Source organism: Anabrus simplex, chromosome 7 (genome assembly GCF_040414725.1).
Source record: "Anabrus simplex isolate iqAnaSimp1 chromosome 7, ASM4041472v1, whole genome shotgun sequence".
NCBI lineage: Eukaryota > Metazoa > Arthropoda > Insecta > Orthoptera > Tettigoniidae > Anabrus > Anabrus simplex.
In genome coordinates, this window is record NC_090271.1 from 336,206,378 (window position 1) to 336,231,246 (window position 24,869).

At 39.0% G+C, this 24,869-nt stretch overlaps 1 protein-coding gene across 2 annotated transcripts in view; it reads right to left on the reverse strand.

The window, feature by feature from the left end:
• Positions 1–24,869, reverse strand: part of LOC136877159 (U2 small nuclear ribonucleoprotein auxiliary factor 35 kDa subunit-related protein 2) — a 129,475-nt gene that overhangs the window by 95,276 nt on the left and 9,330 nt on the right. For both annotated transcript variants that reach the window (XM_067150972.2, XM_067150971.2), the window contains exons 3-4: positions 18,466–18,671; positions 17,712–17,807 (exon numbers count right to left, since the gene is read on the reverse strand). In XM_067150972.2, coding sequence (XP_067007073.2) covers positions 17,712–17,807; positions 18,466–18,671 — 302 coding nt within the window. The remainder of the gene's footprint in view (positions 1–17,711; positions 17,808–18,465; positions 18,672–24,869) is intronic.

The window sequence follows — 24,869 nt, forward strand, 5'->3', positions numbered from 1 at the left end:
TGAACTAATAATCCTTATCAATACTTTATGATCGAAAAAAGTTTAAAAACTTCAAACAAGTATTGTCTTTATAATGCTCCCTTAGAGATATTTGTTTAGTTACAGAACCTTACACTGATGAAATATTCTAGTATGCTACATAACATACGAGGCCATTAACCCTCGTGCGCTCACAAGGGGACAATATTTCACAAGAAAAAGAAGGATTCAGAAACAGGATGTCAAGTTCATTTTAATAACAATGTAATTTGCTTTAAGTCCCACTAACTACTTTTACGGTTTTTGGAGTGAGTTCATTTTTCATGAGCTTCGGAGCTTACCCACTTTCAACAAAGCATGTCCACTGCTTGTCTAGCTGTAGCCCTACTTCCTCAATAATGGTTGTTTGATAGCAATATCAATAATGGCAGTTTTCATTTTACTGTACTTGAGTATTATTGAATAGTGAAATATCAAAAGTCTATTTGTTGTTATACTTGCAGTGAAATATAATAATACAGTATTATTTATATTATTTATTATATTATATTATATTTTATTATATTATATTATTTATAATACAGTCTTATTTATTTTTATTCATAAACTGTCTCATCAGACTCAATATACTCTCAAAATATTTTTACAATGAATCATGAAAAAGAAAATGCTAAAGAAACAATGCACAGTTGCTAGAGATATACAGCAGAAGTCTGCTACAGCGAGTACGGCATATAACAAGAACCCCGCTATAATAATAGTTTTTTCTGTTCCCTGAAAATTCCTATATTAAATTGCGTATTGCCCTTCGGTTACAGCAAGAGCCCTATGACTGACACATCCGTTCTTACGAGCGATTAAGCATGCACAATATTTTCCGCTACTGATATTTAAACACCCCAGCAATTATACTGCCTGCGATCGATCATCTTCGGTATAATTTTCTCGCTATGTGCACTTGCAAGCTATCTCGTCGACATTTGAAGGTGATGCTGGAGTCGATTAGTAATACCCGTCGACTGCTGTTCCTTAAAGAAAATTAGAAATGAAAGAGGAGAACATGTCTGCATAATAAATGCGTAAATAACGTGTCCAATAGCGGTTGTTAACTTGTTAAAAATAAAGGCTGAAGTAAACGATCGCTTAATTTTAACACACTATACTGAAATTAAGTAAGAATGCAATACACCTTGAGATATGGCAGAGTGCATCACTGATTTCAGCGGTTAGTTTATATTTTCTTGTGTCTGGTTTAATTTTTTAAAGGCTATTCCCATTTAAATTTATAGAAAGAAAGTTATCATTTCTCTATTGGCGCCTGAAATACGTCATCACGATACATACAGTACGATTACGTTAGATTAGGTGATGGTGTTTGAATGAAAAACTGAAATATTTGCCAGAAAATGCGATCGATCATCTTCAGTATTGTTTCGTTGTTTTTTTTTCGCTATGTGCAATTGTGAGCTCTCCCGTCGACATTCAATTGTGATGTCGGAGTCGACAGTAATACCAGTCGACTGCTGTTCTCTAAGGCAACTTTGAAATGAAAGAGGATAACACATTTTCGTAGTAATTGCATAAATACATGGCCAATAGAAGTTGTTAACTTGTTAGAAATAAAGGCTGAAGTATATGACCGCTATAACGAGGAGGTTATAATTACTGTACATGCGCTTGAAATATGTTTTCATGATACGTATACGGTTAGATTAGGTGATGCTACTTGAATAAGAAAACTGAAACATTTCGCACAGAAGCCTCTGGAGTGATACTATAATTTTTTTCAGAATGAAATTAAATATACACTTTCGTGTAGTATCAGATTTCGAAAAATAACAAACGAGTAATCTATAGTGTGGATATCATCTGGAAACTGCAAGTTCTGAACAAACTGATTGCCGTTGCATATCGATTTTAATGTGTATTGGGATTTTTCCCGACTTTACGAAAAATCAGATGTAATGACATTCCACTCATCATCATCATCATCATCATCATCATCATCATCATCATCATCATTTCCCTTTATCCAGCTGTAGCCGGGTGGGGGCAAATATGGTTCCTCTCCACTTTCTTCGGTCTTTCCACCACTCCTCCTCCAACACTGTGTCCCTGTCCAGGTTTTTTTCTATAATGCTGCGTTGGATGGTATCCTTCCATCTCAATCGTGGTCATCCACGGCCTCTCCTTCCTTGGATTTGCATTTCCATCACCTTTTTTGGCATTCTTTCGTCGCTCATTCGCTTTATGTGCCCAAACCATCTTAGTCGGCTCTTCTCTATTCTATCATTCATTTTTTCCACTCCAATTTCTTCCCGGATTTTCTCATTCCTTATTTTGTCTCTTCTACTCTTCTTCCACTATAGGGAGTAAATTTTTCACTGTTATGAATTCTCGCTATAACAGACTTCTATGGTATGTTGCAAAATTTTTATACTGTCTTCATAACGGAGATGTTTCCAATACCAAATTTAAATTTTATTTAAAAACAGATTTAACTATGCAATAATTTTACAGGAGAAGTCTGTTATAGCGAGCACTGGATAAACAAGAACCCTGTTATAACAACAGGTTTTTTATGTCCCTTAAAAATTCCTGTATTAAACTGTACAATAGCCTTTGATTACAATGAGAACCCTTTCACTGAGTCATCCATTATTCCAAGAGGTTTTACAGTGTTTTATTTTCTGTTATTGGTATTTATACACTTCAGCATAAAAAGCTAGCAAAATACTATCAAATATTTTTTTCCGCATAACTGTCGATATTCCATTAACTAAAGTTTGGTAAATATTTGTAGATTACTGTGATCATTTCACACAATTATATTATAAAACCTTCCACAAAAAGATCGACAAACATTGCAGCAGCGGGTCCCTTGCAAACAATTTTATTGGTACCGGTACCATTATACTCTCATTCGTATCAAGAATTAATGCGAAACGGTAGTTCATTCGGATGTCACAAATTTGTTGGGTTGGTCAACCTGTCATGGCTATGCATTGTCGCAATGAAGAGTTCTTTATTGAGCTGCTATTATTGCTATCAAAAATTGTCGTTCCTCATGGTGTGACTGAATCTGACACTTTTATTTATTGCTGTCGTACGCAGAGTGAAACCACTTCTTGTGTTGCTTAATTCAGGATTTCCTTAGTGTGCATGTTTAAAATTGCTTTGTGTGAGAGATGTCAACAGACTGTGCTATTGTTTATTTAAAAGATAGAGTTTCTTTCCGTAACGTGCAAAGAAGTCGTGTAGGCCCTATTAGTGATATTAAAAGCAAACTGACTGTACTGTGTAGTGTTAATTTAAATTTCCATTTGTCTTCAGTTTTTGGTTCTGTGAACAGCATAGTTCGAACTGTCGCCTGTTTCTAAGTTGTGTTTGGGAGTCTTCATTCCTTTCGAAAACAGTATTGATAATAAAACAAATCCACTTCGTTCTGCTGTGACTTAACACATTACAATGTCGAGTGGGAAACGAAAATCGTTAGATTTGGCTAGAAAATATGAAATTGTGCAGGCTTATGGAAAAATCAGTGTGAGCAAAAGTGAAATAGGCAGGCGGTATAATTTTAAAAATAAGGAAAAATCAAAGACGCTGTTTTAACAGGTAGCATTCCAAGTGGGAGTATAAAACTGTGTAGTGTGAACCATGCTGACCTTGAAGCTGCCCTCTTTGAGTGGTTTACCCAGAAACGAGCTGCAGGAGTTCCTATTTCCGGGCCCGTGTTAAAGACTTGGCTCTCAGACTAAATATTTCAGACTTTCAGTGCAGTGATGGATGGTTAAACCGCTTTAAAGCCAGACATGGTATTTCGTTTCACACAATAAAAGGCGAATCAGGAAGTGTAGACAAAAAAATCCATCAATGACTGGCTTCCAATTCTCCGTAATATTCTTAAAAGGTACGAGCCTAAAGATGTCTACAATGCTAATGAAACTACACTTTTCTACCATTTATTACCCCAAAGGACTCTTGAGGTGAAGGGCGACCCATGCAAAGGTGGGAAACGTAGCAAAGAACGACTAACTGTTCTTTTGTGCTGCAATATGGATGGTAGTGATAAACTGAAACCGTTTATTATCGCAAGTCAGCCAACCCGCAAGCATTTAAAGGTGTGCGTAACATTCCACGCACCTATGAAGCGAATATGAAAGCGTGGATGATATCGGTGCTTTTTAAGCAGTGGCTTCAAGCATTTGATTCAGAATGGCACCAAAGAGTGTGTTACAACCACTTGATCAGGACATATTTAAACTCCTTAAATACCGCTTTCATAGCATACTGGTCAACTCAGTAATGCATAGGCTTGAGGTTAAACGAGAACTGAAATGGAATGTACTGGAAGCTATGTGAGGTATCGTAGTGTCGTGGGAAACCATATCTCCCGCTGCAATTTCTGCATGTTTCAGACATGCTGGCTTCCGACGAAGTGAAATAGAAAGCAAAATTATTGAGGAGGAAATTCCTCATCTTGAAGTGCCAGATAGTTGGAATCGTGTCTCTCTCAGCTGGAAGTCATATGTCAATTTGACGATTATGTAAAAGCCGAATGGAAAATTCTAAATTCCCATGGAGGGAATTAGATGTTTTTCACCAATAGAGCATGTCAAAAATGTTGCGTGTGTATTATCAGCTACCGCCTTTATTCAGGGAGCTCCAAAGAGTACCACAATAAAATGAATAAAACGGAAGCATACCAGAAGACAGGAGAGAAATTTCTCAAGGAAGTGGACAGCTTTTATATTTATTACCGTACGATAACCTATAAGTAAACACCATCCGTAATGTTTGATTTATGATCTTTGCATATCATCATCATCATCATCATCATCATCATTATTATTATCATCATTATTATCATTATTATCATTAGTAGTAGCAGTTAATCTGCTATGGTAATGGAGTAAAACCATACAACCAGTGTCTCCACACTGAGTGTTGGGCGGTGGTAAATAGCCTAACCCACTATAAGGACCAACGGCTAAGGGCAGAAGAGTCCTTATAGAAAGGAAATGGGCCCTCAGTGGAGGAAATGCCACTGAAACCCCATATCAGCTGTAGCGTCTGTACTCCAGAGGAGCAGCTAGAAAAGGCGTCTGTTCTCCATGTTAGGAGCGGCCTGCAAGTTTCGGCTGGCAGTAGATCTAAAAGGTCTTTGGGAGCAGCGAACCCATCATAATAAAAGCCTACATGATGACAAGTGTACTGAAGCCTCGGAAAATGCTAGGGTGCTTTCCCACAACCCCATCGATGGTATCTTTACCTTGTCGTGGTGGTGGGGCTTGTGTGGTCAAAAGATCCTGAGAGCTATGCCGGCGGTAGCTTAGCTACTGGTAGGGCCTCCCTTGCCGGACAGGTCGAAGGTGATGATCCAGACTAAAAGGGATACCCTGGTCCTCCAGGTTGGGGGTTGGGCATAGGGTTGACAACTCTATCCCGTTAAAAAAAAAGAACTGTTGAGAAGCCACAAAGAGTAAGAACAAACCAGACAGATAAAATTGATAAACGACCTAGGCGAGGAAATGGTTATGGATTGGTATTAGCGACTTGGAATGTGAGAAGCCTACTCCAGCCAGGGAAAAGCAGAAAACTAGAAGAGGAACTAAGAAAGTATAATGTTGAAATCGCTGCTCTACAAGAAATTAGATGGTGGGAAATTGAGATGTTCGATTTACAGGATTATACTTTAATCAACAGTGGGAATAGCAATAACATCTGTGGAACAGGCTTTATGATATCTAAACAACTCAAGCATACCTTAATGTCTTACAAGGCAGTAAATGAAAGAATCTGTATCATGAGAATCAGGGGCCGCTTCTTCAATTATACACTTATAAGCGTACATGCACCTACGGAAGAAAAGGAGGATGAACTAAAGGATAAGTTTTATGAAGAACTAGAGAAACAGTATGATGAGGCACCTAGACATGACATTAAAATAGTAATTGGGGACTTCAATGCAAAAGTGGGACAAGAGGAAGAATTTAGACCCATAATAGGAGCAGAGAGTTTACATTTGGAAAGTAACAACAATGGGTTACGGCTTATTGACTTCACTACAGCAAAGGATATGGTAATCAGTAGCACTACATTTGAGCACAAGAGAATTCATAAAGAAACTTGGGAGGCACCAGATGGGAACACCAAGAATCAAATCGACCACATACTGATTGATAAAAGACATGCGACAGATGTACAGGATGTGCGTACTTATAGAGGTGCGGATATAGATTCAGACCACTATTTGGTGAAAGCTAAATTGAAACAAAAGCTTGCGGTAAGAGTCAGAGGTAAAGCAGAAAGGAGGAAAGGATTTAACCAAGAACAACTTAATGATGATGCAAGGAGGAAGGAGTATGAAAGACAGGTTGAAGAAGGTTTGAAAAACCATAAAAATGCAGTAACAGTGGATGAATCATGGCGGGTGATTAAAGAAGCCATCACGAATGCAGCCCAGGAGGTACTAGGAGAAAGAAAGAAACAGCCAAAGAAGGATTGGCATGATGAGGAAGTAAAGCTAGCCTTGGAGAAAAGAAATAAAGCAAGGATGGTATATATGCAATGGGCAACAAGAGCTACTCACCAAACATATGTGGAATGCAGAAGGGAAGCCAAGAATCTTTGTAGAAAAAAGATAAGAGAAATGGAAAAAGGTCTGATAAAAGAGATGCAACAAGCATAAGAGAAGTAGAAAGTTTTATAGAAACGTAAAGCAGAGAAAAAGTGGATTTCAACCAAGAGTAAGCTGCATACAAAATAAGGATGGGCAACTACTTGGAAATACCCAGGAAATATTAGATAGATGGGCGGAATATTTTGAGGAGGTTTTGAATCCAGTTAAAATACAAAATGAAGAATATGAATTAGAATTGCCAAATAGTGAATCTAATGAAGATGAATCTGAGGAATGCAACAGTGAACCACCCACTTTGGAAGAAGTAAAAGGTGTCCTCTTATCGATGAAGAATAATAAGTCACCAGGAGAAGATGGAATAACAACTGAGTTATTAAAATATGGTGGAACGGTACTGATACAATCATTGTATAAGTTGATACTGGAAATCTGGCGAACAGAGAAATTACCAGAAGAATGGGAAACAGCTCTGGTGTACCCAATTCTTAAGAAGGGAAATAAATTGAAATGTGAAAATTACAGAGGGATCTCTGCTTTGCATAGGCTACAAGATTTTTACCATAATAATAGCTAAGCGTCTAACACACAAAGCAGAGCAGGATCTTGGAGAATATCAGTGTGGATTTCGTGCAAACCATTCAACAATAGATCATATCTTTACAATGAGGATCATCCTGGAGAGGTGCTATGAATATAACATACCACTGTATCAACTGTACATTGATTTTAAACAAGCGTACGATTCAGTGCTGAGAGGAAAACTACTCATCGAAATAAAAGTCCTTGGTTATCCTGGGAAGCTGATTAGGTTGGTAAAAACAGCTTTGAGTGGAAGTAAATCTAAGGTATGCGTACAAGGGAAAGTATCGCGAACCTTTGATGTAAAAGTGGGTTTGAGACAAGGAGATCCAATGTCTGCTGTCCTCTTCAATATTGCTTTAGAAACAGCTGTGCATACCATCACTGCAAATCGTGAAAGGAACATATATCATAGACTAATTCAAATATTGGCATATGCAGATTATGTGGCCGTAATTTCTCGTACCAAGAATGCACTTCTCGAAACCTATGAAGAATTGGAGAGGGGAACACAGCAAATTGGACTGGCAGTGAATAAAATAAAAATAAGTTCCTAGTGAGTTCCAGATCTAGTCAACCTCCAAATGCACTGAGGTGTGGAGAAAAGTGTTTTGAAGGGGTACAGGAATTTAGATATCTAGGCTCTCTGATTACTTCACAAAATGAAACAAAAAAGGAAATAAACTCTAGACTGGCTGCAGGAAATCGATGCTATGCTGCCTTAATTCCAACATTAAGAAATAAACAAATATCCAGGAATAAGACTGTCATTAGACCAGTGGTTACATATGAAGCTGAGACCTGGGTATTAATTAAAACAGAAGAATATAGATCATGGGAAAGAAAGGTATTGAGGAAGATTTTTGGGCCAGTTAAAACTGAACTGGGATGGTGTATTAGATCTAATCAGGAGCTTAGAGACCTGTACCAAGAGCAGGATATAGTATCTTTGATGAAGACTGCTAGAGTGCGTTGGCTCCATGGAATGGAGACTACAAGAGAACCTAAGAAAGTGCTGGAGGGGCATACAGGTGGAAGACGATGTAGAGGTAGACCAAGAAAGCGATGGATAGAAGAGGTGGAGGCTGATCTACGTACCATGGGAGTCCGGAGATGGAGGACCAAGGCAATCGACAGAGAGCTTTGGAAGAAGATTGTTGCGGAGACCAAGGTTCTGCAAGGACCGTAGCGTCAAGGAGTAAGTAAGTAAGTTTTCCCACAAGCAACATGCAAATGTGAGAAATGGGTGACCAGCAACCATATACATCAAGATAGCGACCATTAATGTAGTGACACTAATAGGGAAAGTGGAAGAAATTGTAGATTTTATGGCTGACAAAGATATAGCATTGCTGGGAATCAGAGAGACCAAATGGAAAGGAAAAGGTGAGAGGAAACTAAAGAAAGGATACACCTTACACTATAGTGGAGGAGGAGGAGCCAAAAATGGTGTAGATCTCATAATTAGAAAAGGCCTACAGGAATACCAAGAATTGGTGGAAAACATAAATGACAGGTTGATTAAGGTCAGACTGAGAATTGAAGTAATTCAAGGGTATGCTCCACAAACAGGAAATACAGATACGGATCTACAGGATTACCTTGAATATCTGGAAGGCCATATACAGGACAAACAAGTTGTGATCATAGGAGACATGAATGCCCAAGTAGGTCAGGAAAGAAAAGGAGATGAGGAGGGTCCATTTGGATATGGGAAGAGAAACAAGGCTGGAGATATTTTGGTAGACTTTTGTATAAGAAATGAGCTGATCATTGGTAACACATAGTTTTGAAAGAAAAACAGTCAGAAGATAACAAGATATAGTTGGGATAACAAAATCAAAACTCTGATAGATTACATTTTGGTCAAGAAAGGTTACAGGAAAATATTGGTAGACGTAACAGCCCTCCCAAGTGAATCTCTTGAAGAGGATCACAGAGTTGTGATAGCTAAGTTAAAGAAGGGAAAGATACAAAAGATGACTGAGATTAGGCAGAGAAAGCTAAGGGTGTGGAAATTGCAGGAGAACGAAATAAACGAAGAGTTCCAGACACACATTAAAACAAGTATACCTAAATAAGAAATCAGAAGGATCAAAGAAGAATGGATATACTTTAAAACAGTCATGGTGGTGTCTGCAGAAAAGACCTGTGGAAGAGTATCAGGAAGGAAGAAAGATCAAGAAACGCCCTGATGGAATGACAGGGTAAAAGATATAGTTAAAAGGAAGAAAGAAGCTTGGAAAAGATGGCTGAGAAACAGAACAACAGAATGCAAAACAGAAAACAGGCACTGCAAGAAGGACTGCTCCAAGGTGGTTCAAGAAGAGAAAAAGAAATGCTGGCAAAAATTCTCTGAATCTCTGCAAGAAGATAGAACCGGAAACAAAAAGATCTTATTCCATTGGGTTAAAAAGAAGAAAAACCGAGGTGAAGGTGCTAACTTCGTTAAAAATGAACAGGAGGAGGTGATGACACAGAAGCAGGATATATTGCAGAGGTGGGGAAAATACTTTGAACAGCTTTACAACATGCAAAATACCTCGGTACAAGGAGAAATAAAAAACCATATTTAGTGCAGACGGAAAATAAGGAAAACAAGGTGTCCATGGCAAAGATTGAGCGGGCCACTAAAAGAATGAAATAAGACAAGGCCGCTGGAATTGACCAGGTCACCATAGAAATGATAATAGCAGCAGAAGTAGTTGGTCTACAGTAGTTATATAGACTCTTCAGAGTGATATAGAGAGAAAAGACTGTTCCAAAAGAGTGGACGAAAAGGGTCATTATTGTTGTAGTATCCTCCGCCTTGCAGCTATGCAACTCGCTTCCGCATCGAACCACCTGGAATACACAAGTGTGTCCAGCAGAGCGCTGACTCATAACTTGTGATGTCAGCCAGCGAGTACAAATTGGAGCAACGAGTCCGCCGCTGTACACAGTCAGCTGTGTCCAGAGATCAGTTCTATGCCGTAAGTCAGACACGGAGGTACCCCTCTTGAAAATGTGGACTGAATAAGCGGACTGAACTCTGTTCAAGAGGTCTCACCTCAGGACTAACTATCACCTCCTTATAACTTAGCCTACACCATCCTAACATTCTGCTAGCAAGAACTTCATATTAAGTTCAAACCAGACTTCCAAACATTAGATAGCCATCAGCTATCAGAAACTTTCACATATTAGTGGCACTCTACCTCGTCAATATAGACCTAATTGTACATATAAGTTGTATAAATGTAAATACGTCTTCTGCAAACAGTAAACTTACTCACAATCTTATTTAGTGTGTTCACCACGATAGTGTATTGTACGAAAGATTGCAAGAAAATAAACTTTTTAAGTTGTTATACCAATTTTCAAGAAAGGAGAGAGGAAGCAATGTGAAAATTAAAGAGAGTGACACTGATACCTCATACAGCTAAGATCCTTGAAAGAATCTTGGATAGAAGAATAAGAGACAGAGTAGGGGCAGAACACCAGTATGGATTCAGAAGAGGCAGGTCCACATTTGACCCAATATTTACATTGCGTCAAATGATGGAAAGGTATTGGGAATATGGAAAGGACAAGGTAGTAACGTTTCTAGATATTGAAAAGGCATACAACAGTGTCCCAAGGAATTTGGTAAGGAAAACGTTGACAGAGGCACAGACTGGGAATGAAACAATGCAGATGGTAATAGCATTGTATCAAAATTGCAAAAGCTGTGTTAGAACCAAAGTGGGTCAAACTGAATGGTTCAGAGTTGAGACAGGCTTAAGACAGCGAAGTGTATTGTCTCCCTTACACTTCATTATCATCATGGATAGAATTCTACATAATATCAAGGAGAAGATGATAGGCGAGCAAGTAAAGTCTATGCTCTTTGATGATGACATTGTAGTTTGGGGAGATAATGAAGTGGAAATACAGACACAAGTGGATTTATGGAATGAGGAGATAAGAAATTTTGGAATGAAGATTAGTACTGCGAAAAGTAAGATTTTGATCATGATAAGAGGTAACAGAAAATCCAGGGGAGTGATAAAAATAGGAAATGAACCTCTTGAATTAGTGAAAATTTTAAATATTTGGGCAGCATGATATCACAAGATGGAAATTTGAATGGAGAAATCGATTTAAGAATACAGCAGTCTGCAAGTTTCTACCAGTGTGTGAGAGACATTGTATGGAACAAAGATGTGCCAATGAAGTGCAAGAAGGTTTTATACTCATCCTATTATAAACGTATACTGATCTATGCTTAGCAGCCTGGATGTTGACTAAGCGGAACCAAAGTAAGATACAAGCAGCTGAAATGAGGTTCTTGAGGAGCATACAGGCAAAGACAAGACGAGACAGAATACGAAATGAGGAAATAAAGAGAAGCGTGGGAGTGTGTAATCTTCAAGAAGAGATTGATACAGCAAAGCTAAAATGGTTTGGACACATAATGAGAATGCCAGGAGAGGAAATACCAAAGAGAACATTCATGGATACAGAGACTGGAAAGAGGCCTAGGGGATGGCCTGGAATGAGATGGAGGAGCTCTGTTGTGGACTGTATTGCAAACAGAGGAGTCGATAGCAATAAAGTACTAGAAGAGGAATGGTGGAAAGATCGAGTAAGGTGGACGGCTTTGGTACACTACCCTACCCAGAGAGAACCTGGAAAAGGGAATGGATGAACAAGAGAAGTAATAGTAGTAGTAGTAATAGTAGCAGCAAATTCTCCCAATAATGGAAGATGTAAAGCAAATAACACGATCAATATTATTATTGAATTCCTAATATGTTTTCATGCAATAAGATACGAATTTTCATTGCATTGCTATCATTTTTTATTCAAATCATGTGTGTAAGTGCAATACAACATAACCTCTGCAAATGATGTTAAGGCAGTAAATACACTACAAAAATTATGTAGAAGAATATCACAATCTTTTTTCCATGTAAATTATGCCTTACTGCGCATTTTTCTTCCCTTTAAGACTATATCACACTGCCAGTCCAAGAACCACAACTGCTTTCCTCCACATTAAAACAAAATTCTATCAAATCTTGCCAAATCATCTCAAATCTTCAGCAATGCTGAACAGTCTTTGACAAGATTTGAAATTTTTCTTGTGTAGTATTGAACTGAAAGAAAAATGTGATGGTGTACAACAGGCATTTTTAGTCATGTGTTTCTGAAGGCTAGATTTAAATTGAACATTGATCGATCATCCATATCGATTTCTCACTTGTCCAACGCTCACATTAGCGAGCTATCACGCGCTACCGATTATTAATTCCCGTTGACTGGTGAAAAGAAATATTCAAGTTCGAAACGAGAGAGAACATGCCTCCATAATTCTTATTCTTCTTCTCCTTCATAAATTCATACATAACATGACAGATAGCTTTTGTTAGCTCGGACAAAATACTGAAATAAACAACTGATTTCAGTAATAACTATGTAATTGGCCTTACATACCACTAACTAATTTTACCTGTTTTTGGAGACACCAAAATGCCAAAATTTAGTTCTGCAGGAGTTCCTTTAAATACCAGTAAATCTACAGACACGAGGCTGACATATTTCAGAACCTTCAAATATCACTGGACTGGGCCAGGATCAAACCTACCAAGTTGGGGTCAGAAGGCCAGTGCCTCAACCGTCTGAGCCACTCACCCAGCAGTTGATTTTAGTACTAGTACAGTAAATAAATAAAAATGTGATACATCTCAAGATATGACAGTATGCATCACTGATTTCAGAGGTTACTTTATTACCATGTCGGGTTAAATTTCAGAAAGGCTGTTCCCTCATAAATTTACAGCAAAAATATTATTATTAATATTTTTCCACGACATGCAATATGTTTCCATGATACATGCATGGTGAAGTATTTGGTTTTTTGCGTATCTTTTCTGAAATTTATGGAAAATTGGGTATAACGACAATCTGCTTTAGCAAGTAAATTTTTCGCCATTGTAAATTCTTGCTATAACAGACTTCTACTGTATTTAAAAACAAATTTAACTATGCAATCTACATCTGTTTTACTCTGTTCCATCTTGACAAGGTCATTAACAACATTTTGAATTAAAAAATTTAAACGAGTAATGAGAAAGGCAGTATTACAATTTTGCAACTTATGTCTCTATGAACTGTGACTTACCCCATTTAGCAATTTAATTGAGGAATGAACATTATAGTACTTTTATGAGACTACGTGTTATCTGTAATGTTCTCAAGAGTCACCATTTTAAACAACACTTTACTCAGTGATCAATTATGTGAACTTAATTTTCAATAGGACAATTACAAGATTTGAAATATGAAAATTGTACTGTCACTCATATTTTACATTTTTTTATTCAATGAAGAAGGTCCAATAAAGGATCAAAAGTACTATTAGATGATTAGGTAACGTACTATTTTAATTGTAAGTTAATAACGATTGCAATATGACACTTAATACATGTAATACTTGCGGTGGGTGATCAACCTCAGTAGATTACAGACTGTTTTAAAGACATCTGAGAGGCAGGAATACCATAGGCTGAAGTCACCAGCAAAAAGGACATTGGCAGCTACACAGACCCAAAAACTATGCTGAACTCTATGATCAACTTGGCACGTCAGAGAGAGCCAACTGAATCTATAAGTTAGCAAACGTTTCATAACATTCTATCCAAGATGTTGACCAGGTTATGAACATAAGAGATGCCTACCATGAAATTCACCACAAAACACCAAACATTCTTCAGTGCTGAATGCAGTACCGCCATACAACATACAATGAAGGATCCCTAAATGCAGCGATAATAAGCGCCAATCCTGACTTTGGTCCTGTACCACCAACTAGTCCCACTGGAGTGGAGCAAGCTATTTCAAAGATGGATGCCAGGCCTGACAATATCCCAGTCCAAGCATGAGAGCATTTGGTAGCCAAAGTATCGAAATGTTAAAGGAACTATTCAACAAATCATCGCTGACAACAGAGTGGATAACTAGGATCAGAATACAGTAACGTGCTGGCGGGGTAAATAAGTAAATAAATGAGTACAGAACCTGGTAGCGTCCTATTTCTAAGATTTATTAGCACTACAATTACAGATTTACACACACACAGATGATAGCCGAGATTACAAGTTACACACGTACACGGTTACACACACGATTCACGCTCTCTCTCTCTCTTAGTTTCTCATGTCCCATCTACAATAACACATACACACAGAGTCCCCGATTATTTATACTACACTCACTCAGCCACTCAGTCACACTCATTAGCGCTCTCACGGTCCACAGCCTACACGTCAGTCTCGCAGGTCGGGATAGTATCCGCTGTTCACTCAATCCGTCGAACCCCGTTCGCAGTCTACACACGTCGTCACACAGTGTTCCCTTCTTCGCCGCTCCAGAACACCCAAGGTTCTTCTCCAGCAGCCAGCCACAAGGGACACGCGCACACACACAACGTCAGGGGAACAGAAACGAGTCCTCGGCTCCAACAGGCAGATAATTCATCAGGCTGCACTCTCCCAGGCCATCACTGACTGTGCTCCAGCAAACTCAATCTCGCTCTCACTCACTCTTACTCACTAACTCCGTCTAACTCTCACTGACTATCACTCCAAGTTACTCCTCTCCTTATATACCTGCTCTGGGCCTTCCAGAACAGTCCGAATGCTAGATGTATCCAGAAACTTCGCGAGATGGAAGACTCCAGATTAATTGTCGAGTAATTTCCGTCATCCAATGCAGTGCAACCACGGACAGAAGAGAGAAGGGCCCGCCCGGCACTTAAATGTTGCTTGCGATTGGCGCGCTCGAGCCTAAGGGGGTGGGGCGATGTGTGACGAGCTCGGCGCGTAGCGACTTGGCATGGCGGATGCTATAACAATTACAATACCAATGCAGAAGAGCAAGGGTGTTGCTCAGTGTACCAACTACCATCTGATCCAGATGCTGTGTCTCACAATGAAGATCTTTGAATGCGTGTTTGATGCTCAATTCCAACAGATCCTCTTCATCAGTCCCAACCAGAGTTGGTTTGTAACCGCAATGCGACAACAGATGCCAACTATGCTGTCCACTTACTTCTAGAATGACACCGTGAGAAGAATAAGCCAATTCACACAGTCTTTTTGGATCTTGAGAAAACCTTTAACGAAGTTCATCATGATTTCCTCTGGCACTCTCATCACTCTCACAGTGTCCGTGAAGCATATGGACAATGGATTTATCTCCTCTACTCTAATCCCTCTAGCACTATGAGGTGCCTGGCTGGGCTGTTTATCCCTGCCGGCATACATCACAGCTCTTGTTTCTTCTTTGTATGGACTCAGTCATTATTAGCATCCAGTATCCACATCCATGGTCGCTTCTGCATGCAGATGATGTATTTCTCTTCAAAGAGACCCGGCAAGGACTACATGGAATACTGTATATGGAAAGCAGGCCTCAAACTAATGGAACAATTCACATCTATAAGAAACAACTGAAGTTCAGAAACCTTGGCTCACTCTTCCAAAGTGAGGGTAACTTCCTCCCAGATGCAGTTTGTACGACTGCTTCGTGACCACAAGATCCCAACAGCGCTTGAGAGCAAGATCTATAAGTCTGTTGTTCATTCTGTTGCCGTATATTTGTCACAATTCTGGTCTGAAACTGCCGGACATGAGTACACACTCCACGTTACAGAATTGAGAATGTTGCGCTGGCCCCTGAGCCTCTTGCAATTAGATTGTGTAACGAATGAAAATGTAGGGAAGTGGAAAAGGGTAGCATTTATTACTGACAAAATGCATAAGAGGCAACTGTGTTGGTACAGTATGTTCTAAAAAGCAGCAGGACTAGCGTTGCAAAGACAGCACACAACGTATCAAATGGTCATGTAGTCAGCCTAAAACGCACTGACTTGACCAGCTGGCTGAAGATAAGATGTTAGGAAAAACTTAAAACGGTCCACCTTTTCAATACAAAAATGTTATATTTATTTATAACATGTATTTGCACTTGGAACTAGTTTCGACGCTGTGTTTGCGTCATCATCAGCCAAAATATGAAGATATGCATGCGATGAGCATTAGCCCCATTGAATAAGTTAAAATGCCAGAAGTCAAGTCAATAAGGGGACGAATCTAACGTCACTGAAGAAACTGAATAGTTTAGCAACATCAACATGATTATTAAATATACAAGATAACCCATGGAAAAGCAAGGAAACATATACCTTTATTTTCTACCTGTTAGGATAAAGGAAGAAATAGTACATTCAATCAGTGCCACAGAAGAAGAGGTACTGATATCTTTCATAACATATCTAAATCATAACGGTTAATTGAAATAACTCTGTTGAAGCTGAAAGATTCTGCTCCATATCACTACATATCAACACGTGACAAAAAATGGAATTTGCCAACAATTTCAATTCCAACAAAGGCCTATTCCTACGATCTACCTATCAATAATCTAAACGTAGTAGTCAGTAGTTCAGCTGAAGTTCCATTCCTCACATGCTGATCTGTATATGACTGATCAATCTATTTGGACGACCAAACTTCGAAATACTTACAATATTGTTGATAAAACATGGATACAACACAAAATCTGCAACCACTGCTAGCATGGTAGATACACACCTGTACGAAGACAGTAATGTTGAAATACACACCTAATTTATCACCCCTACAGCCACACTTGTTTCTCAGATTAAAAACATTGTCACAAATAAATGATTGGCTAATCCAGTAGTGTCAAACTCAAACTGCTGTGCTAATCAAGAGAATACAGTGGGCCACTAACTGAGATTTAAAAAATTCAGTGTGAGATATAGGTTATATATTACCTTGAAATTAATATAATATTAACACTACTCTATCAAAATCATGTATAACGGAATGTGGTACAAAAATAATACTGTGCGTAAAAACGAACAAACTGAAAAGAACAGGCACACACTTTGAGAGCATACAATTTAAAAAAATTAATTGGTATTTATGATAAAAGAATTATCTTGTGCTGGAAATCTGGCATCACTTCTCTTCTCACCCTCATATTTTGAAAATCTGGTAAAATGTTTTGGCTTCATACAACTCTCATAATGTTTTTTAAATATTCATCTGTAACCTGATTTCAGAAAATGTTAACAGGGAGGAAAACTGTTTGCTACTGAACACTGAAAGTATTTTGGAGAGAACTATGTGTTGCCTGCTACGGTAGAATGGAAGATGACAATCGTAGTCGTTTTCATTGAACTGTTTGAACACAGCATTGTTCTGTATTAGACTAATTACTTATGCCTACACCCTATTTGATTTATTTATTTATTTATATTTAGTTCCTACAACACATTAAGCAATTAACTTAATAAATTAGGGCCATCTTAATAGAAACATCATACTTTGCTACAGGCCATTTGAAATAATATTGCAGGCAGTACATCTGACACCTCTGGCCTCAACAAACCTGGCTTGGTTCATTGTGACCAACATTCTTAGTGTCCACCTAAATGGGAGTAGTACATAATGTGTACCTGTTTCCGCTGTTTCTCTTCTTCTTGCTTCTTCTTTTCCTCCTCAATAGCCTGTAGTTTACGTTGCTGCTCCTCCCACTCCTCACGAATGCGCAACTAAAATAAAAAATGTCATTCCAGAATATAGAAGTCCAACATAACAACACATTACAGACCGTTAAACCTTTCAGCATACAGACACCAAACTAGCATGAATAAACTATGCATAACTACAACCCCCTATTCGCAGCTGGTGTACTCATCTTTCCTGCTTCCCATGTATTACCCAAGTTAATACATCACACACATGCATCTATAATAACATCTGAAAATGTGTGTGCTTTGTTTGCAACTATCAATAGAGAGATGCAAAGTGAGATCAAATTTGTGAGCCGGTCTAGTTGTAGGGAGCCATAAGCCATGATTACCACTTTCTTTAAAAGTGAAGACAGCATACAGCAATGTCTGATGAAACAAGGGTAGATGTCATGTAATACTTAAAATAACATTTATAGAAACCTTTCAGGAGATTGGCTAGTCTCCATCAGAGAAAGGAAAAGTAGGCAAAAGTGATGACTGACCACACAAGAATTAAGAGCCCCCTCGACATAAAAAATGAAACTGATTCCAGAATATAACACAACAATTAATGTTATCTGCTTTATGTCCCACTAACTGCTCTTTTACGGTTTTCAGAGACACCGAGGTGCCGGAATTTAGTCCTGCAGGAGTTCAGAGACCCACACTGTAATTCCTGCAAAATTGGAAAACAAACCTCTTGCTTGACCTTCTCTTCGCGAGCTCGAGCCAAACGCTCTTGTCTTTCCTTCCATAACACCTGAGCCAGTTCTTCGTCTCGCTCCCACTGAAGATGCCGCTCCATCTGTAACCGAGCCTCTTCCTCTTGCTGAAATGCTTCCAATTCATTCTGTTCGGCTAACCAAGCTTGGTACCGAGGGGATTTCTCCCTCAGCTCTTGCTCTGTAACAAATATAATAGCACAACTAGCAGGCAGACATCCATAAAAAGGATACATCCAGAAGTATTGTTTTTATCAAAAAGCAAAGTTATTTCTCAAAGGCAAACAAACAGAGATATACATACCTTCCTGCTATACCATAGAGAGTTTTTGCACTCATCAACTCTTCTTTAAATTAATTAATAAAAGTTTGGTTTGATAGAATATGATGATGCTCTTTCAAGAGGTTTTTTATTTTTCTAGTGGTTTAACTCTGCACAAAGACATCAAAGGTTTTCAGTGACGCAAGAACTGGAAAGAGCTAAGATTAAGAGGAAGCGGCCGTGGCCTTATTTAAGGTACAGCCCCAGCATTCGCCTGGTGTGAAAATGGCAAATGATCTGCAGGGCTGCCAATGGAGGGATTCGAACCCACCACGTCCTAAACACAAGCTACGCTAATCCAACTGCATGGCCAACCCACTTGGAAATGATAGATTTTTCACGTATAATTTGTTATTAAATGTTTTTTTTTCATGTATTTTTTAAATTTATTTAACCTGCATTAGTTTTGACAGAGTGAAAACTCTCACAGTTAAAGATTAACTAACTTGAAATTGAAAAGGGCTCCCACTACAACAACAAAAATTCTATACTTTAGTCAGAATTATAACATTTTCTATTCAGCAACTAGAAAACTTTATTTTATATAATTATGAACAACAATTTCAAGAACAGACTGTATTATGACTTCATCATACATCATAAAAACATGGAAAATAAACCCAGAGGACAGTCCAAGACTTACACTACATACTTCTCCATATGTCAATCAATCACTACTGATCCGCATTTAGGGCAGTTGCCCAGGTGGCAGATTCCCTATCAGTTGTTTATCTAGTCTTTTTTGTAGATAACTGTAAAGAATTTGGAAATTTACTGAATATCTACTTCATAAATTATTCCAATCTCTAACTCCTCTAACTATAAACAATATTTGCCCCAATTTGTCCTCTTGAATTCCAACTTTATCTTCAGATTGTGAATTTTCCTACTTTTAAAACCACCACTCAAACTTATTAGTCTACTAATGTCATTCCACGCCATCTCTCCATTGACAGCTCGGAACATACCACTTAAACTGTATATAGGATAATATTTTTTGTTTATTTCCACCTATTCAATACATTACAAGATGTTGGCATTTACTTTAAAACATTATTCAGATGAGACATGTTTCGCCTCCTACTGTGAGGCATCCTCAGTCATTATCAAAAACCTTATTATTTTACCAGGCATCTGGTTAAAGATATTCAAAAATGTGTTTGATGATTATAAGAGAGGTAAGATTTACGTTTGTTATAAACATGTTCATGAAGTAACTAAAAATCTAATATATTGATAAAAACATATGTAGTTCTTTGTTGAATAGGACTTGTTTGATTGTACTATAGTAAGAGAAGGTAGCTTGAAGCCGTAGTCATTAATAGATGTCTAATACATAGTGGAAGGCATAAAATATCAGTTCTATGAGAATATACATTACATTCAAATTGATACTAAAAACTAGTGGATTCATAGGTAGTACATATAAAATGTTCAATGAAATAACTAAAGATCTAATAAAATGATAAACACATATGTAGTTTTTTTGTTGATTAGGACGTCGTATGATTGTACGGCTTAAAGCCGTAGTCATTAATAGATGTCTAATACATAGTGGAAGGCATATGAAATCAGTTCAATGAGAATATATAATACAATCAATTGATACAAAAAAAAACGGACGAAAAATGATTTTCATCACTTGTAACATACCACTTACTCGAGCATTTCATCTCCTTTCTCCCAAGTCTTCCCAGTCCATGTGATGTCACAACACTAACTATTTTGAACCACAGGGGCAAAACTACATTAGTCTACAAAATCTTGACGGATATAGGATTTTCTGTGAGCTTCACAAAAGATGCTTTCACGATTCATACTTGTAGAAATGATGAGGGCTTTTGGGCTTATGTCGTGTCCAAACAAAGTCAAACTCTTTACATTTTGCAGAAAACTTTGCTCAGCGTCTTCAGAAGGAAATCTTGACTGTTGAAGAGGAAGACTTCTACAATAATGAGGGTTTGAATTTAAGAATGCATTACTGTTGGTGCAGTAGAGGTACGGTCGTTTGTCACCAGGTGGCTCACTGTATGCCGGCACAGCGCTCCAAGCGGGAGCTGTCAGCAACAATAAGCTCCAATTAAGATGCTTGAGAAGTATCAGAGAGGACATCAGATGAATCAGGGATGAATGTGGTAGAAGAAAATAGAAACTAACAAAATAAAATAAAATAACTTAAAGTAAATGCAATGAAAGACACTAGGATAGAATAGAACAGAGCTGAAGAATGGAAAGAAAACCAGAGGATGATAATGAAGTGAGACAGTGTGAGAGTGCGGGCGCATAACCGATGTACACACGTTTTGAAAGTATGACATTAACATGTAACACAGAGCTTGGAATGAATCAAGTAGCGATGACAAACATACAAATAACAAACAAAATAACAATACAGAATGGACAGGGAAGAGAACTACATGAGACGTAAATCATTAATGGCTGGCAACCACGTATTCCTCAACTGATAGCCAATGTCCTGTTGAAATTGTTAGGATTTTTACGCATTTCCACAGTTTCCCATGTAATCCTAGATCTTTAATCTTTGGTGTGGGTAAGAGCTTGAACATCTTGGAACACAATATCACGACCTGACGATAGGGCGTGCTCAGCTACTGCTGACTTGTCTGCTGGTTGAGACGGATATTTCTTTGATGTTCCTTGATGCATGTCCCAATGGACCAGCATGTTTGGCCAATGTATACCTTGCCGCAAGTACACAGAGTTTTGTACACCCAGGATGTAATAGTGGGGACAATTTGGCCTTGCTTTTACCTAAACTGTGAGCAATTTTAGTGATGATGCCAAACAGGGTTTTTATATTATGCTTGCAGAGGACCTTGGCAATTCTGTCCTTGGTGTTGTGAATGTAGGTAGGCAGTTCCCTTCACTTCTTCTTTCTGTGAGCTTTGCTTACTTGTCCCTCTGGGATGCAGGGTTCTATGAATCTGTACATCGTTGTAACCATTACCCTTGAACATGACTTTGAGTGTGTCCATCTCCTAGCTCACGAATTCTAGTTGCTCCCATGGTGAGTGTCATGAGAATGCCCTGTTTTTGTTCTGGATGGTGGTGAGAATCTGCATGGAGGTAGGGATTTGTATGAGTAGGCTTACAATAGACGGCATGTCCTAAGGATCTGTCCGTTTCTTTTTCTTACTAGAACATCCAAGAAAGGAAGGCATCCATCCGACTCCATCTCCCTAGTGAATTTAATTGAAGGATGTTGATGATTTAAGTGGTTTAAAAATACATAAAGTTTATATAATAAAAATCTTCCAGGCTATTATGCCGTGGTCCACTCCTCCCGCTTCTCCCAGACGTTTCGACTATCCCGCTGTATCCCGCTGGTGACTGCAGGAGAGCGTATCAACACGATGCCACAGAAGATGACTACTGCAGCAGTAGTCGAAACGTCTGGGAGAAGCGAGAGGAGTGGACCACGGCATAATAGCCCGGAAGATTTTTATTATATTGACACCGGCCATGAAAGCCTTCATACTTTAATACATAAAGTTTCTCAGGACCTTCTGTCCATACCACAAATGTGTCATCCAAATACCTCCATCAAATCACAGGTTTGACGGGTGGCAAAGCAATAGCCTCCTTCTCAAAATGCTCCATAATGCAATTAGCCGCTACCGGTGAGAGTGGACTTCCTATAGCCACCCCATCCGTCTGCTTGTAAAACTGCCCATCCCACAAGAAATAGCTCGAAGTCATGCAGAGGTGAAATAGCTTAGTAATGTAGTCATGTCCTCAGGGAACAGATGCTCAATGAGACACATGACCGAGTCAATCGGCACTTTAGTGAATAAGGATTCCACATCGAAACTCACCAGAAGTGCATTGGGTTGAAGGTTGTAGTTGACAACTCATTGACGAAATACAGAGAATGTATGATTCAGTATGTCCTATATGTAGCTGAAGCAACTTGCTTAGATATTTAGCCAAAGCATACCAGGGGAACCTATCGCACTAACAATTGGTCTGAGGGGAACATCTTCTTTATGGATTTTAGGAAGTCCATATAATCAAGGTGGCACTGCATTCCCTGGAGTCAGATATTTATCCTCCTCTTTCGAAATTGAGGATTGTCTTAAGAGTTTCAGAGTGGCGTTGGACACACGAGCTCAGTCTGTAAACAGACTCTGACAACATAACTGACATCTTATTCTTATACTCGTCATTACCACAATTGCATTACCCTTATCAGCCGCGAAAATGGTCACTTCAGAGTCCTCTTTAAGTTCCTTCCTTCAGAGCTCGCCTCTGGTTAAATTAGGCACAGGTACAGCAGCAGACCTTGTAAGTCTCACACATTTCTGTCGTACTTTCTCAGCCTCATCTATGGGTAGTTTGTGGGTGGCTGCCTCAACAGAAGTAATGACCTCTTCAATGGAAATTTTAGAGGTCCGAGCAACAGCGAATTTAAGTCCCTCAGCTAGAACTGCAATTTGGTTCTCATCCAAGGATTTCATAAAGGATATCATACTTTGAAAATGTAAGTCCACAGCCTGTTTCCAGTAATTCTACCAGGTCAGGAATGGAATGAACGAAGCCTCCATCTAGCAGCAAGGACAGGAAATGTGCCAGCTGCTGAAGCCTGTCTCACTCCGCTGGGGCAATGATTAATGACTGACAAGATGTGATTAATGACTGACAGATGAAATGAAATGATAGTGTTATTTGCTTTACGTCCCACCAACTTCATTTACGGTTTTTGGAGATGCCAAGGTGCCAGAATTTTGTACCGCAGGAGTTCTTTTATGTGCCAGTAAATCTATCAACACAAGGCTGACATATTTGAGCACCTTCAAATACCACCGGACTGAGCCAGTGTCGAACCTGCCAAGTTGGGGTCAGAATGCCAGTGCCTCAACCTTCTGAGACACTCAGCCTGGCAATGGAGAGTGTTAATGGAATGGAAGATGAGAGGGAAAACCAGAGCACCCAGAGAAAAATCTATCCTACATCCGCTTTTTCCAGCACAAATCTCATATGGAGTGACTGGAATTTGAATGAAGGAACCCAGTGGTGAGAGGCCAGCCCACTGTCGCCTGAGCCACGGAGGCTCTGATATCATCCTTTATATGACAAGATAAACTTTTCAATATTCTGCTGCTGAGTATGCCATTCCAATCTGGAGGAATTCTGCTCAAGTAGGTGTGGCGCTTTACAAGACAGGCCACATAGTTGTAGATTGCTTACGACCTATGCTAGTAAACGAGATCTTTGCTCGCCTAGGCATAGCGCCACGAGACATAAGAAGACAAGTGGAAAAAATTGAAAAGAAGAAACAAGAGGAAGGCCCAAGTCATCCGATGCATTGTTCACATCCTTTTCAATTAAGGTTGAAGTCAAGAAATAGCTTCCTCCTAACAACAGCACCCATTCCATTTTCAGCCAAAGCTCATTGGATTGAACTACGGAAGAAAGTAACACTCAAGAGGACCACAGCCAGCAGAAACAGGTTACCCAGAAGACTCTCGACCGACTGTGAACTGCAGTGACAGGATGCAATGTAAACCTGAAGAAATGGGATTACACCGGTGATGAACAAAGTGAATGTGGCGAGAGACAGGATTCAGTGCATCTACTAATCTGTGTCCACTTGAGTGAACCATGCAGTAAGGAGTCCTGCTCAGTGTGAATGACAGGGCAATTAAGGCCGCTAATCACTGGATAGTCAAGTGTAAACATGTAATCACGTATTCGTCGTCGGTAGCTGCAACTTGCATCAGAGTATACGTATTCTTCAGCAGTTTACATTTTCACACTCGCAATGCTTTGTGAATATGTTTATTATGACTTAGTAGCCCAATCATGGGATGAAACATGAACAGGCTTGGGGAGGGCAGGGCTGAGCTTGACGGAGCTCCTATGCTTGTCGTTTAGCCTCTTCATGTCTACGTCATTGCTCTTCAAACAGAGTAACTGATGTAGAAATAGTGTGGCTCCAAAGTGTATCCGGTGCTTTCGCTAGTCCTGCCCACCTTTACACATCCATTCTCTTTCTACACTATGAACTGCTGATTGTCTCTTCACTTATCATCCATG